The 17,562-nt window shown below is 44.6% G+C and overlaps 1 protein-coding gene across 7 annotated transcripts in view; it reads left to right on the top strand.

Moving 5' to 3' along the window:
* The window catches only part of kcnh7 (potassium channel, voltage gated eag related subfamily H, member 7), a 94,022-nt gene that overhangs the window by 72,967 nt on the left and 3,493 nt on the right, over positions 1-17,562 (top strand). For 5 of the 7 annotated variants that reach the window (XM_029756657.1, XM_029756655.1, XM_029756656.1 and 2 more), the window contains 5 exons: positions 9,162-9,367; positions 9,550-9,649; positions 10,666-10,959; positions 13,691-13,856; positions 16,499-16,697. In XM_029756657.1, coding sequence (XP_029612517.1) covers positions 9,162-9,367; positions 9,550-9,649; positions 10,666-10,959; positions 13,691-13,856; positions 16,499-16,697 — 965 coding nt within the window. Of the gene's footprint in view, positions 1-9,161; positions 9,368-9,549; positions 9,650-10,665; positions 10,960-13,690; positions 13,857-15,036; positions 15,488-16,498; positions 16,717-17,562 lie in introns of those variants that run through there. The other 2 variants (XM_029756658.1, XM_029756659.1) reach the window with 2 other exon arrangements.

The raw sequence follows: 17,562 nt of genomic DNA, 5'->3' as shown, positions 1-17,562 counted from the left end.
CTGTTGTCATATAGTCAGCCATATAGACATTCACACTACCTCCCTGTTGTCCTATAATCAGCCCTATAGACATTCACACTACCTCCCTGTTGTCCTATAGTCAGCCCTATAGACATTCACACTACCTCCCTGTTGTCCTATAGTCAGCCCTATAGACATTCACACTACCTCCCTGTTGTCATATAGTCAGCCCTATAGACATTCATACTACCTCCCTGTTGTCATATAGTCAGCCCTATAGACATTCACACTGCCTCCCTGTTGTCATATAGTCAGCCATATAGACATTCACACTACCTCCCTGTTGTCCTATAGTCAGCCCTATAGACATTCACACTACCTCCCTGTTGTCATATAGTCAGCCCTATAGACATTCATACTACCTCCCTGTTGTCCTATAGTCAGCCATATAGACATTCACACTACCTCCCTGTTGTCCTATAGTCAGCCCTATAGACATTCACACTACCTCCCTGTTGTCCTATAGTCAGCCCTATAGACATTCACACTACCTCCCTGTTGTCATATAGTCAGCCCTATAGACATTCATACTACCTCCCTGTTGTCATATAGTCAGCCCTATAGACATTCACACTGCCTCCCTGTTGTCATATAGTCAGCCATATAGACATTCACACTACCTCCCTGTTGTCCTATAATCAGCCCTATAGACATTCACACTACCTCCCTGTTGTCCTATAGTCAGCCCTATAGACATTCACACTGCCTCCCTGTTGTCCTATAGTCAGCCCTATAGACATTCACACTACCTCCCTGTTGTCATATAGTCAGCCCTATAGACATTCATACTACCTCCCTGTTGTCATATAGTCAGCCCTATAGACATTCACACTACCTCCCTGTTGTCATATAGTCAGCCCTATAGACATTCACACCACCTCCCTGTTGTCATATAGTCAGCCATATAGACATTCACACTGCCTCCCTGTTGTCATATAGTCAGCCATATAGACATTCACACTACCTCCCTGTTGTCCTATAGTCAGCCCTATAGACATTCACACTACCTCCCTGTTGTCCTATAGTCAGCCCTATAGACATTCACACTACCTCCCTGTTGTCCTATAGTCAGCCCTATAGACATTCACACTTCCTCCCTGTTGTCATATAGTCAGCCCTATAGACATTCATACTACCTCCCTGTTGTCATATAGTCAGCCCTATAGACATTCACACTGCCTCCCTGTTGTCATATAGTCAGCCATATAGACATTCACACTACCTCCCTGTTGTCCTATAATCAGCCCTATAGACATTCACACTACCTCCCTGTTGTCCTATAGTCAGCCCTATAGACATTCACACTACCTCCCTGTTGTCATATAGTCAGCCCTATAGACATTCATACTACCTCCCTGTTGTCCTATAGTCAGCCATATAGACATTCACACTACCTCCCTGTTGTCCTATAGTCAGCCCTATAGACATTCACACTACCTCCCTGTTGTCATATAGTCAGCCCTATAGACATTCATACTACCTCCGTGTTGTCCTATAGTCAGCCCTATAGACATTCACACTACCTCCCTGTTGTCCTATAATCAGCCCTATAGACATTCACACTACCTCCCTGTTGTCCTATAGTCAGCCATATAGACATTCACACTACCTCCCTGTTGTCCTATAGTCAGCCCTATAGACATTCACACTACCTCCCTGTTGTCATATAGTCAGCCCTATAGACATTCATACTACCTCCCTGTTGTCCTATAGTCAGCCCTATAGACATTCACACTACCTCCCTGTTGTCCTATAATCAGCCCTATAGACATTCACACTACCTCCCTGTTGTCCTATAGTCAGCCATATTGACATTCACACTACCTCCCTGTTGTCCTATAGTCAGCCCTATAGACATTCACACTACCTCCCTGTTGTCCTATAGTCAGCCATATAGACATTCACACTACCTCCCTGTTGTCCTATAGTCAGCCCTATAGACATTCACACTACCTCCCTGTTGTCATATAGTCAGCCCTATAGACATTCACACTGCCTCCCTGTTGTCCTATAGTCAGCCCTATAGACATTCACACTACCTCCCTGTTGTCATATAGTCAGCCCTATAGACATTCACACTACCTCCCTGTTGTCCTATAGTCAGCCCTATAGACATTCATACTACCTCCCTGTTGCCATATAGTCAGCCCTATAGACATTCACACTGCCTCCCTGTTGTCATATAGTCAGCCATATAGACATTCACACTGCCTCCCTGTTGTCATATAGTCAGCCATATAGACATTCACACTACCTCCCTGTTGTCCTATAGTCAGCCCTATAGACATTCACACTACCTCCCTGTTGTCCTATAGTCAGCCCTATAGACATTCACACTACCTCCCTGTTGTCATATAGTCAGCCCTATAGACATTCATACTACCTCCCTGTTGTCATATAGTCAGCCCTATAGACATTCATACTACCTCCCTGTTGTCATATAGTCAGCCCTATAGACATTCACACTGCCTCCCTGTTGTCATATAGTCAGCCATATAGACATTCACACTGCCTCCCTGTTGTCATATAGTCAGCCATATAGACATTCACACTACCTCCCTGTTGTCCTATAGTCAGCCCTATAGACATTCACACTACCTCCCTGTTGTCATATAGTCAGCCCTATAGACATTCATACTACCTCCCTGTTGTCCTATAGTCAGCCATATAGACATTCACACTACCTCCCTGTTGTCCTATAGTCAGCCCTATAGACATTCACACTACCTCCCTGTTGTCATATTGTCAGCCCTATAGACATTCACACTGCCTCCCTGTTGTCCTATAGTCAGCCCTATAGACATTCACACTACCTCCCTGTTGTCATATAGTCAGCCCTATAGACATTCACACTACCTCCCTGTTGTCCTATAGTCAGCCCTATAGACATTCACACTACCTCCCTGTTGTCATATAGTCAGCCCTATAGACATTCATACTACCTCCCTGTTGTCCTATAGTCAGCCCTATAGACATTCACACTGCCTCCCTGTTGTCCTATAGTCAGCCCTATAGACATTCACACTGCCTCCCTGTTGTCCTATAGTCAGCCCTATAGACATTCACACTACCTCCCTGTTGTCATATAGTCAGCCCTATAAACATTCACACTACCTCCCTGTTGTCCTATAGTCAGCCCTATAGACATTCATACTACCTCCCTGTTGTCCTGTAGTCAGCCCTATAGACATTCATACTACCTCCCTGTTGTCATATAGTCAGCCCTATAGACATTCACACTACCTCCCTGTTGTCATATAGTCAGCCCTATAGACATTCACACTACCTCCCTGTTGTCCTATAGTCAGCCCTATAGACATTCATACTACCTCCCTGTTGTCATATAGTCAGCCCTATAGACATTCACACTGCCTCCCTGTTGTCATATAGTCAGCCATATAGACATTCACACTGCCTCCCTGTTGTCATATAGTCAGCCCTATAGACATTCACACTACCTCCCTGTTGTCCTATAGTCAGCCCTATAGACATTCATACTACCTCCCTGTTGTCATATAGTCAGCCCTATAGACATTCACACTGCCTCCCTGTTGTCATATAGTCAGCCATATAGACATTCACACTGCCTCCCTGTTGTCATATAGTCAGCCATATAGACATTCACACTACCTCCCTGTTGTCCTATAGTCAGCCCTATAGACATTCACACTACCTCCCTGTTGTCCTATAGTCAGCCCTATAGACATTCACACTACCTCCCTGTTGTCCTATAGTCAGCCCTATAGACATTCACACTACCTCCCTGTTGTCATATAGTCAGCCCTATAGACATTCATACTACCTCCCTGTTGTCATATAGTCAGCCCTATAGACATTCACACTGCCTCCCTGTTGTCATATAGTCAGCCATATAGACATTCACACTACCTCCCTGTTGTCCTATAATCAGCCCTATAGACATTCACACTACCTCCCTGTTGTCCTATAGTCAGCCCTATAGACATTCACACTACCTCCCTGTTGTCATATAGTCAGCCCTATAGACATTCATACTACCTCCCTGTTGTCCTATAGTCAGCCATATAGACATTCACACTACCTCCCTGTTGTCCTATAGTCAGCCCTATAGACATTCACACTACCTCCCTGTTGTCATATAGTCAGCCCTATAGACATTCATACTACCTCCCTGTTGTCCTATAGTCAGCCCTATAGACATTCACACTACCTCCCTGTTGTCCTATAATCAGCCCTATAGACATTCACACTACCTCCCTGTTGTCCTATAGTCAGCCATATAGACATTCACACTACCTCCCTGTTGTCCTATAGTCAGCCCTATAGACATTCACACTACCTCCCTGTTGTCATATAGTCAGCCCTATAGACATTCATACTACCTCCCTGTTGTCCTATAGTCAGCCCTATAGACATTCACACTACCTCCCTGTTGTCCTATAATCAGCCCTATAGACATTCACACTACCTCCCTGTTGTCCTATAGTCAGCCATATTGACATTCACACTACCTCCCTGTTGTCCTATAGTCAGCCCTATAGACATTCACACTACCTCCCTGTTGTCCTATAGTCAGCCATATAGACATTCACACTACCTCCCTGTTGTCCTATAGTCAGCCCTATAGACATTCACACTACCTCCCTGTTGTCCTATAGTCAGCCATATAGACATTCACACTACCTCCCTGTTGTCCTATAGTCAGCCATATAGACATTCACACTACCTCCCTGTTGTCCTATAGTCAGCCCTATAGACATTCACACTACCTCCCTGTTGTCATATAGTCAGCCCTATAGACATTCACACTACCTCCCTGTTGTCATATAGTCAGCCCTATAGACATTCACACTGCCTCCCTGTTGTCCTATAATCAGCCCTATAGACATTCACACTACCTCCCTGTTGTCATATAGTCAGCCCTATAGACATTCACACTACCTCCCTGTTGTCATATAGTCAGCCCTATAGACATTCATACTACCTCCCTGTTGTCCTATAGTCAGCCCTATAGACATTCACACTACCTCCCTGTTGTCACATAGTCATCCCTATAGACATTCACACTACCTCCCTGTTGTCATATAGTCAGCCCTATAGACATTCACACTGCCTCCCTGTTGTCATATAGTCAGCCCTATAGACATTCACACTACCTCCCTGTTGTCATATAGTCAGCCCTATAGACATTCACACTACCTCCCTGTTGTCATATAGTCAGCCCTATAGACATTCACACTACCTCCCTGTTGTCCTATAGTCAGCCCTATAGACATTCATACTACCTCCCTGTTGTCCTATAGTCAGCCCTATAGACATTCACACTACCTCCCTGTTGTCCTATAGTCAGCCCTATAGACATTCACACTTCCTCCCTGTTGTCCTATAGTCAGCCCTATAGACATTCACACTACCTCCCTGTTGTCATATAGTCAGCCCTATAGACATTCACACTACCTCCCTGTTGTCCTATAGTCAGCCATATAGACATTCACACTACCTCCCTGTTGTCATATAGTCAGCCATATAGACATTCACACTGCCTCCCTGTTGTCATATAGTCAGCCCTATAGACATTCACACCACCTCCCTGTTGTCATATAGTCAGCCCTATAGACATTCACACTGCCTCCCTGTTGTCCTATAATCAGCCCTATAGACATTCACACTACCTCCCTGTTGTCCTATAGTCAGCCCTATAGACATTCACACTGCCTCCCTGTTGTCCTATAGTCAGCCCTATAGACATTCACACTACCTCCCTGTTGTCCTATAGTCAGCCCTATAGACATTCACACTGCCTCCCTGTTGTCATATAGTCAGCCCTATAGACATTCACACTACCTCCCTGTTGTCCTATAGTCAGCCCTATAGACATTCACACTGCCTCCCTGTTGTCATATAGTCAGCCCTATAGACATTCATACTAACTCCCTGTTGTCATATAGTCAGCCATATAGACATTCACACTACCTCCCTGTTGTCATATAGTCAGCCCTATAGACATTCACACTAACTCCCTGTTGTCATATAGTCAGCCATATAGACATTCACACTACCTCCCTGTTGTCCTATAGTCAGCCATATAGACATTCACACTACCTCCCTGTTGTCATATAGTCAGCCATATAGACATTCACACTACCTCCCTGTTGTCATATAGTCAGCCCTATAGACATTCATACTACCTCCCTGTTGTCCTATAGTCAGCCATATAGACATTCACACTACCTCCCTGTTGTCATATAGTCAGCCATATAGACATTCACACTACCTCCTTGTTGTCATATAGTCAGCCCTATAGACATTCACACTACCTCCCTGTTGTCATATAGTCAGCCCTATAGACATTCACACTACCTCCCTGTTGTCATATAGTCAGCCCTATAGACATTCACACTACCTCCCTGTTGTCGTCAGCCCTATAGACATTCACACTGCCTCCCTGTTGTCCTATAATCAGCCCTATAGACATTCACACTACCTCCCTGTTGTCCTATAGTCAGCCCTATAGACATTCACACTGCCTCCCTGTTGTCCTATAGTCAGCCCTATAAACATTCACACTACCTCCCTGTTGTCCTATAGTCAGCCCTATAGACATTCACACTACCTCCCTGTTGTCATATAGTCAGCCCTATAGACATTCACACTACCTCCCTGTTGTCATATAGTCAGCCCTATAGACATTCACACTACCTCCCTGTTGTCCTATAGTCAGCCCTATAGACATTCACACTGCCTCCTTGTTGTCATATAGTCAGCCCTATAGACATTCACACTGCCTCCCTGTTGTCCTATAGTCAGCCATATAGACATTCACACTACCTCCCTGTTGTCCTATAGTCAGCCATATAGACATTCACACTACCTCCCTGTTGTCCTATATCAGCCCTATAGACATTCACACTACCTCCCTGTTGTCCTATAAGGAAGTGGCAGAAGGACAGGTATAACCTTAACAGTTCATTTGGAAATTATTCAGACGCCTTCACTTTTTCTGCATTTTGTTACATTACAACATTAGTCTAAAATGGATTAAATAGTTTTTACGTCATCAATCTACAAAATACCCCATAATGACATGTTTGCTAATGTATTTAAAATAAAAAACTGAAAAAGGTCCCGTGTTCTCCCTTTCTGGCCTCCTAGATCACGACTGCTTACTATTGCGCACACCTGTCACGCGCATCAGCTCCTAATGACAATCACCTGAGCTCCATCACCTCCTTGATTACCTGCCCTATTTATGTCACTTCCTTTGGTTCCTTCCCCAGGCGTTGTTGTTCCTTGTTTCTGTGCGTTGTTTGTGTTTCTTGTTTGTGTTTCTTGTTTTGTATTATGTTTCATTTATTGATTAAATGATTAACTCCCTCAACTTGCTTCCCGACTCCCAGCGCACAAGTTACAAAACATCACATTTACATAAGTGTTCAGACCCTTTACTCAGTACTTTGTTGAAGCACCTTTGGCAGCGATTACAGCCTTGAGTCATCTTGTGTATGACGCTACACACTTGGCACACCTGTATTTGGGGAGTTTCTCCCATTCTTCTCTGCAGATCCTCTCAAGCTCTGTCAGGTTGGATGGGGAGCGTCACTGCACAGCTATTTTCGTGTCTTTACAGAAATGTTTGATCGGGTGCAATTCCGGGCTCTGGCTGGGCCACTCAAGGACATTCAAAGCCTTGTCCCGAAGCCACTCCTGCATTGTCTTGGCTGTGTGCTTAGGTTTGTTGTCCTGTTGGAAGGTGAACCTACGCCCCAGTCTGAGGTCCTGAGCGCTCTGGAGCAGGTTTTGTCAAGGATCTCTCTGTACTTTGCTCCATTAATATTTCCCTCGATCCTGACTAGTCTCCCAGTCCCTGCTGCTGAAAAACATCCACAAAATATGATATTGCCACCACCATGCTTCACCATAGGGATGGTATTGGCCAGGTGATGAGCGGTGCCTGGTTTCCTCCAGACGTGACGCATGGCATTCAGGCCAAAGAGTTCAATCTTGATTTCATCAGGCCCGAGAATCTTGTTTCTCATTGTCAGAGTCCTTTAGATGCCTTTTGGCAAAGTGGGCTATCACGTGCTTTTTACTGAGGAGTGGCTTCCATCTGGCCACTCTACCATAAAGCCCTTATTGGTGGAGTTCTGCAGAGATGGTTGTCCTTCTGGAAGGTTCTCCCATCTCCACAGAGGAACTCTGGAGCTCTGTCAGAGTGACCATCGGGTTCTTGATCACCTCCCTGACCAAGGCCCTTCTCCCCCGATTGCTCAGTTCAGCCGGGCAGCCAGCTCTAGGAAGAGTCTTGGTGGTTCCAAACTTCTTCCATTTAAGAATGATGGAGGCCACTGTGTTTTTGGGCACCTTCAATGCTGCAGAAATGTTTTGGTACACTTCCCCAGATCTGTGCCTGGACACAATCCTGTCTCGGAGCTCTACAGACAATTCCTTCAACCTCATGGCTTGGTTTTTGCTCTGACATGCACTGTCAACTGTGGGACCTTGTATAGACAGGTGTGTGCCTTTCCAAAACATGTCCAATCAAATTAATTTACCACCAATCAAGATGTAGAAATATCTCAAGGATGATCAATGGAAACAGGATGCAACTGAGCTCAATTTCAAGTCTAATAGCAAAGGGTCTGAATATTTATGTAAATAAGGTATCTGTTTTTTATTTTTAATACATTTGCTAAAATTTCTAAAAACTGTTTTTGCTTTGTCATTATGGACTATTGTGTGTAGATTAATGTGATTTAAAAAATATATATTTTAGAATAAGGCTGTAACATAAGAAAATGTGAAAAAAAGTGGTGTCTAAATGCTTTCTTAATGCGCTGTTAATTGACCTCAAAAGACAGCTGAGCTGCATTATGGGGAAATACACCAGGTGATTTAGCTGTTTGTGGGTCAAGGCATATGTGTGTCATTGCATAGAGTGTCCTTATGTGCATGCTATATTTCACCATGTTTATCAAACCTTTATCTTTCTTTCTCTCCCTCTCTCCCTTCCATCTCCCTCTCCCCCTTTATCTCTCTACCCACTCCCCCTATCTCTTCCCTACCTCCCTCTCCCTTTCATCTCTCTACCTCCCTCCTTTCTCCCTCTATCTTCCTCCCACATTCTCCCCTCTCTCTCTCTCCTCCTTCTCTCTCTCTTCCAGGGAAGAATGACATCTTTGGGGAGATGATCCACCTGTACGCCAAGCCGGGGAAGGCCAACGCGGACGTGCGGGCGCTCAGCTACTGTGACCTGCACACCATCCACAGGGAGGAGATCCTGGAGGTGCTTGACATGTACCCTGAGTTCGCCGACTACTTCCTCAGCAATTTGGAGCTGACCTTTAACCTCCGAGATGAGAGCGGCAAGGTAAATACAGACGGACGGACAGACAGACACATGGAAAGATGGACGGATGGACGGATGGATGGATGGATGGACGGATGGACGGATGGACGGATGGATGGATGGATGGACGGATGGATGGATGGACCATGCGACCGGTAGGGAGTACAGATACAATTGTAAGGGGTGTATTTTCTTGTATGCAGCCTCAGAATGCAGAGTCAGTCTACCCCTACCCCAGTGATTCTGATGGGGATGACATCAAATGCAGAAGAAGGCTCACTAACAAGAGGAAATCTTCCGCAGGTGAGTTGAGGTGGTTTTTACGGCTACTCTTTTTCAAAACAGTTCATTTCAACGGAGCCAGCCTGTTTTATACAATGTCATGCATTTTAGTTATTTAGGAGACACTCTTATCCAGAGTGACTTTCAGGAGCAATTAGGGTTAAATAGGGTTAAGGGTAAGTGCCTTGCTCAAGGGCACATTGAAAAAAAACAAAAAAAAACCTTGTTGGCTCTGCAACCTTTCAGTTACTGGCCCAATACTTTTAACCGCTAGGATACCTGCCTTCATGGAAGTGTCTCCAAGGTTGAGAAGACTGTATTCCTACACAGGGAATCGTTTTCATTTGGCTTCTAAGAGCTCTGTAAGTTGGGAGGGATTGTTGCAACACACCACTCAACAGTTTGGTATCCATTCAAACTAATTAAATTGGTCACCATGGTTACGGTTTTCCAGAATACAGTTCCATCTCCTAAAATAAACCTCTCTCCCACCATGTCATGTTGACCTGTACTGTAGATTGTCCAAATGTGTGTTTGTCTAATTCAGACAGATTGTACCACATTAAAAGTATGGCAATTGATGTTATACATTTTAAGCCATATCATATCCTTCAAAGTTTGCCATTGGATGTTATCTCACCTGTACTTACTATTTTCCTTCACATTTACTGACAGTTTCCCTCTCTGCTCACCTTCCCTCTGCTTCTATAAAGGCAAAGTTGAAAGCACACAATGAAATGTATGAAGTATTTTTATGGCAGCAAGGCTCTGAGGCAGCAGCAGATCTGGTGGGGACCATTTAGAGCGCGACACCTTCCTATTGTTTGATCTGCCGAGCTGCTGCCTCCCAGAGGAGCTGTCTGTAACAAAGAACCCAGTGTTCCTCCAACACACGCTCATGCACGCACACACACACAGACACGCATGGATGCCCCCACGCACGCACACACACACATAAGATCCTACACACACATGCATGCATACCCACACGCACGCACAGACACATCCACCCTGATTGCCCTCCTCCTTCCCCACAGGGACCCAGATCAAAGAGACGTCGGTGTTCTGCGATGGTGGTGAGCGGGAGAGGCAGCTCTACCCCTCCTCCCAGGCTGTAGCCACCGTGGTGGAGGAGAGGAGAGACTCTGCGGAGGAGAGGGAAGAGGAAGAAGAGGAGGAAGGCTGGGAGGGGGAGGAGCAGAGGCCTCTGTGCTCGGGGGGGCAGGGTTACCCCTTGGTGAGGGACCACACCTTGGGATTTGGGCTGGGGGATGTTGTTCCAGATGCGTCGGGAGGAGGAGACAATGTGGAGAGGAACCAGTCTTATAAAGGTACAGTTAGAAGCCTCTAAAGATCCCTACAATAATGCTTTTAATGACTAGGCCATTTTGGCTAGACCCAAAGCTGACACACCAATTCAAATGAGCTCCATACGCATTAAAATATCAAAATAACAATGTATGGGTAAGCACAGCACGGAAGCCAGAGGGCACAAAACAACCAATGGTCACACGACAAGACATGTCCTTTCAAGCCATTTTCTACAGAATATTGAGTAACTGTACTGTAATTAATTTGGAAAAAGGAAATTACCCTGGGCCACTGGAGCAGGATGTCACACATATTAAAAATCCAAACAAGGATTAGGGCTCATCGCCACGGCAACTACCATTATAAGAGGATTATTTATATCCGACAACCAACCAGGGTCATTGGTCTGGAAATGCAGGGTTTCGAACAAACTCTGTTAGATGTTTTCATTTACTGTGTATATGCTGTTATTCAGTGGTAGAAAATGCATCAATGATAATATTAAGGCAGAGTGCCTCGACTGACACAGTATCTTTTGTTGTACTGTTCTAGCACAGTGTTAAGGCATCATCTAAAACCAAGCAAAACAGGAGGTAAACGAGCTATGAAAATAGAATAAAGTGCCTGGGGCCAGGAGTTTTCCCTGGTTAGGAAACATGGTCAGGAAAACCTCAGGCCCTACATGGTAAATCCTAGCACTGATCCCAGAGCATTTCTTTCCAGTGAGTAAGAAGAAGACAGAAGGACTGGTGAGGCTGGCTTCTTACAGGCCATAGGTTAATTTAAGACCTGGCGCTCTTACAGGTTTGTTGGAAAATCCTGTTTTATCCCTTGCCAATTTGCCAGCAGATGCCAGCTCATTATCTTGTTGATGCCTGGTTGGCATTAGAGATGGCATGGCCTATGGTGACCAGCTTGTGAAAGAGATCATGAGCTTAGCATGTTTGTTTATGCTTTGTTGATCAGCCCTACACACCTACGATACACACACAGATACACGCACGCACGCACGCACGCACGCACACACACACACACACACACACACACACACACACACACACACACACACACACACACACACAGATACACACAGATACACACAGATACACACACACACCAACGACACACACACACACACACACACACACACACACACACACACACACACACACACACACACACACACACACACACACACACACACACACACACACACACACACACACACACACACACACACACACACACAGAGCTTCTTTCTCTACTCGCCCAAACACGACTTTCACAAATAATTATCCCTAACATAACTACTTTCATTGTAAAATCCTCAAATACTTTTTTAACATGTTAACATCAATGATGTGGTAAAAATGATTAAATCTGCCTCGATATGCACTTAGCCACTGTAACAATAGGCTAAATTAAATGACACTATTCGCGTCTCCAGAGTATTGCGCTCCGCGATGAACATTCCTGTCGGCATGTGGTGATTTGAGAGTAATATGCTGTAATTCAGTTCTTAAGTGGATGACGATGATTCCTGGTTTGAGTAGGAGGCAGGCAGTGTTGCCCGCTGGATATTGATTCCTTTAATCACCCCAGCATGGAGGCAATATAAATGGTGGCTTCTGTTCTTGACGTCTTTCATTACTGTAAAAGCTATCTTCCAAGCATGATCAACTCAATCACTGAGTCTAGTGCAGTGTTTCGGTCGTCACTAGTTACCACAGCCACAAATTCATAAACCCCCACCTATTTCTACAATTTCTCTACTTAAAATCTGATTTTAAACCTAAACTTAACCACACTGCTAAACCGAATGCCTAACCCTAACCTTAAATTAAGACCAAAAAGCATATTTTTTGTTTTCATTAATTGTTACGACATAGCCAATGTTGACATTGTGGCTGAGGTTTCTAGTGGCAACCCAGTGTTTCTCTAGCCTTGCACTGGGTTAAGGTTAGAGTACATATTTGTTCTAGGCCAGCAGTAACACATCTACATATCTAGCCGTTGGTTAGTTCAATTGGTTGTTTTACTGCTGGGCTACAACAAACATGTGCAACCTTTTGGGGTACCCGAGGACTGGAATTTGAACCAACAAAGGTGCAGGTTTTACTTCTAGCCCTGCACTAACACACCTGATTTAAGAATCAAGGGCTGGATGATTGCGGTATTTAATTTCTATATCAGGCTTACTAGTGCTGGGCTAGAACAAAACGGTACACCCCTGTGGGTCCACAGTACTAGGACTGAAGAACATTGTTGGCATTATAGCGATATAACACTGTGGCAGGCATCTGTCAGGTGTGTTCTATTTCTATCGACACCCACTCAGTAGCAGTAAAAGACTAGACCAACTTTTTTGTGCCTGAGGGAGAAATGATTCTGGACACAGTGCTGCTATTACAGTTTCTAACAGCCAGGGAACAATATGAGTGAGAGACTGACTGATGCTATAACTGCTGGTTATATAGTGGGGCCAAATGTGGCCATTGATCAATAAAATGGTAGCCTTTGACAGGACCGGTGTGGATGAGGGACCGCTATCTAGTCAGTGTTAGTGGATGGATAGTGCTCTGTACCTTCTCAAAAGACTACGGTTAGCAGACAATATTGTTGGCAAAGGCCTGTGAATCATACCTAACTAAAAAGGATTCAATGTTCTGTGGGAAATGATTGGTGCTGTGATTTAGTTGTTTCATAGGTTGATAATGGTACATGAATGTGTTTTTGCATGTGTGTGTCTAGACCTGCGTGGGGAGGAGTGGGGGTGCGTGCGGCCCAGAGAGGTCCTGGAGGAGTCGGCCCAGGCCCAGGACTCCCGAAGTGGGGTCATAGAGGAGGACAGTGAGCCGGACATCACCTACGGAGAGGTGGAGCAACGTCTGGACCTGCTGCAAGAGCACCTAAACAGGTGAGTAGAAGGGGCGAGGGGAAATTCTGATCGTAATTCGCCATAAAAAAAGCACAACTTTAACCAAGCCGTTCTGGTGGTAAACAGACTACAACAGTGGTCACCAACCTTTTCTGAGTCAAGATCACTTTCTGAGTCAAAATGCATGCCGAGATCTACCGCTCTGATTTTTTTATTAACATGACTTAAAAAATGTAAGCCTATGCAACAATAACCAATTAAAAACAGTACTGTAGCAATGAGGCTATGCAGTAAGCGATAGGACCAATACATTATCACCGCATATTGGCTTTGCTTGAATTTACCTGCCAATGCATTGTTGTTCAGGATATTTAAAAAACTAATATTTCCAAATTTGAGGTAGGCTATATGATCACACCGGTAATAGATCCATTGGTGTATTACTTGTGAGGCACAGCTGAGTGAGCATACATGTAAATAATTTGCTTTTTATTTTACTGGGCTAATGGTGCATGATGGTCAGTCTCTCCCTTTGCTCCACTGACACTGACCAAAAAGGGACACCGTCTTCCAGCTGATGGCGAAACTCGAGTCGCACCACATTATTTCTGCCTCATGCACAAATTCATGTTGTTACTCCTATGAACAGAGAAAGTGAAATATTCCTCGATATTAAAAAAGACCCAAGCCGCTAATAATAACAACTTCGCAAGCCTATAGATCCACTTTCCTACTCATTCATTGCTGCTGCACTGCTTGTTGTAGCGCTGAGTGGAAATAGGAAGAACGCGCATTTTATGGCTTATAAAAGTCTTCAGTACAAAGTGTTGACAGTGCTGAGTAAGAACTTAAACATGAACTCACTCATAAAAGCAGCAGCCCTTTGCTATATTCGTTGACAGTCTCTCTCTAGTCATGGTTTTAAACGTTTTGAAATCTCACTGTATCAATTTTTCCGTAGCTTTCTTTCATGCCTGCTAAATTACTCCAGACTCGGTCATCTGAGCAATCTGATTGGCCAGCGGTATGCCTATAGTGCACTTGATTTCCTCTCCAGGCCCACCGGGAAGGCAGAGTTTATATCTTCAGACACATGAAATGGCAACAGTTTGCCTTCCCAACGCGCAGGGCAGCTGAATTGGCTGCACCTACCACCAACAGCCAGAGACTAATAAAATGAAATTGGAACACAAGGCTTTATCATTGTTTTCTTTTACAGAAATGTGGCGATCGACTGGTTGGTGACCACTGGACTGCACCATCTTCAAATAACCCCAGCCCAACTATCACTACATCCCACTGCACTATAGACTACATACACAGCAAGGTTTTTCCAGTACAACATCCATCAGAATACAACTGGGTTTACCGTACGCATCCACAGTCCACTGAATCATTCTTTGTAAAGTAAGGCTCACTACATAACCCAGAGAGTTGACTTCTGCATACGTTCTGCATGGAAGGGAACCAGCTGCTGCAGACAGCAGACAGCATCGCCTATTTTTAGCTGACGCCCGTGTCGCAACACAAAGACAGCAGACGCCACGGCAAAGTTTGGAGGGGAGGGTTGGGAGGTGGTGCGGAGAAACAGCAGACTGAGGGAGGGGTCGCTTCAGACAAAAAGTGGGAGGAGGCCTCTGAGTCAGTCTGACTCTTTCTCTTTTTATTTCTCTCTCTCTATATATATATCTGTGTGTGTGTGTGTGTGTGTGTGTGTGTGTGTGTGTGTGTGTGTGTGTGTGTGTGTGTGTGTGTGTGTGTGTGTGTGTGTGTGTGTGTGTGTGTGTGTGTGTGTGTGTGTGTGTGTGTGTGTGTGTGTGTGTGTTCCATCTATATATAGACTATGCTCTCTCGCTATTTCTCTCTCTCTACTGTATCTTCCCTCCATATCCCTTCTTCCACTGGAAGTGGTGGTTACAGACTGGCCACCTCAGGCTCTTTGCAGGCGTACGTCGCTCTCATTTCTCCTGCTTTAGGGAGGTAATGGGCAGACGCCTGGCCACACTACCCTGCCTCATCTAGCTGGAGCACGCCTGCCAGGGGTGTTGATTGGCTCAGATTGTCTTACAGCTCAACAGCAACTGTGACAAACACTGGCTTGTTCTCTGTCCGCAGTACTCTGAAGGCAGTACGGGTGTGTCGTGTCTAGATACAGTACACAGGTCTGTGTGTTTGTCATTGTAAATAAATCAATTAAAGTGATATTTTTCAATATTTGCTTTTCGATACCTTGAAGGTGTTGTATGCAAAACTGGAGAAAAATCAAGAAATTATCATTCACAAAATAGAGAAGCACACATAAAAATAAATTGTGATTACATTTTGTTTGGGGTGGAAAGGTCTGAAACCGATAAAAAGATGTGCTACAGGACAGGTATGTCGCCTTAGTGTCTTCTCTGAATTGTATGGGTTGGGGCTCCCTCTAGTGTTTGCATTGAGTATTACTGACTGCGCTCTCCCAATACAACCCCAGATACGTGCATAAAACAAAACCTACAGTAGCTAAAGCTAATACATAGCTAATACACTGAGGACCTATTTTAAGGTGCTCAGACTTTTACATAAATCCTGCATTGACGTCAGTGGCGGATTTATTTAAAAAATGTGAGTGACACATGTGGATCGCAAGCTAGGACCCACAACTGACGCTGTCTCCCTGGCTCTCCCCACCCACCAACCAGGCTGGAGTCCCAGATGACGTCAGACATCAAGGCCATCCTCCAGCTGCTGCAGAGGCAGACCACCGTGGTTCCCCCGGCCTACAGCATCGTCACCTCCAGCCCAAAGTACCAGAGGCCTGCCATCAGGGTGCAGCCTGTTTCTGCCATCAGGATCACAGAGCCTCAACAAAGCCTCAACCCTGCTTCACCACTGGCCCAGGTATACTGAACCAGCCCAGGTGAACAAATACGGTCTACACTAGCCCTCAGAGCTATATACTGTGTTATAAATAATGGCTCTGTATATACTGGCTAGGCACATTACACTCCCCTGTCTATATACTGGTCTATAGGTGCATCATCACTGTCTGTTCTGTATACTGACGGATGGTTACATCCTCCCTGTGTGAGTGTTGGACACTACGGAAGTCAATATCCCTGCCTGAAGTTGTTTGTTCTCAGTTTGCTGACCAGCCTGGTCTCAGAGCAAAACGTATTATATTTGACTAAAATCCGTGCCGCTCCATTTAGTGTGGTATGTTACTTTATGTCAAGGTACATTACATTGACTAGACATAACATAGTAAACGTAAATCCGGGACACTAAAATGAGTATGATATGTTACGTTTGGTACGGACAGTAACTGACAAAAACGAAAGGAGGGTGGTTGGTCGGGGTGGCTGGCTGGGCACATAGGAACGTCTAGCAACCTAAATATTGTGTATTCAAATCTCATCACAGACAACTTTAGTATTTTAGCAACTTTGCAACTACTTACTACTTTTTAGCGACTTTGTCACTAATTAGCATGTTCACTAACCCTTCCCCTTCCCCTAACCCTATAACCTAACTCCTAACCCGAACCTTAACCCCTAACCTAACGTAGCATATCATACTAAAGCAGTTAAACATCATATATCATACTAAACGGGTTAAATGCGATCAAGACGTAGGATACTATACGTCATACAATTCTTATTATATTGTACGACCAATATTACATTGGTCGGTCAATGTAATGTAACGTAAACTAACATATCATACTAAATGGAGTGGCACAGTTTAAAAATATATATATATATAA

Source organism: Salmo trutta, chromosome 6 (assembly GCF_901001165.1).
Source record: "Salmo trutta chromosome 6, fSalTru1.1, whole genome shotgun sequence".
Lineage (NCBI taxonomy): Eukaryota > Metazoa > Chordata > Actinopteri > Salmoniformes > Salmonidae > Salmo > Salmo trutta.
Note: the sequence above shows the minus strand (reverse complement) of the source record. Positions and strands in the feature narration are given on the sequence as shown.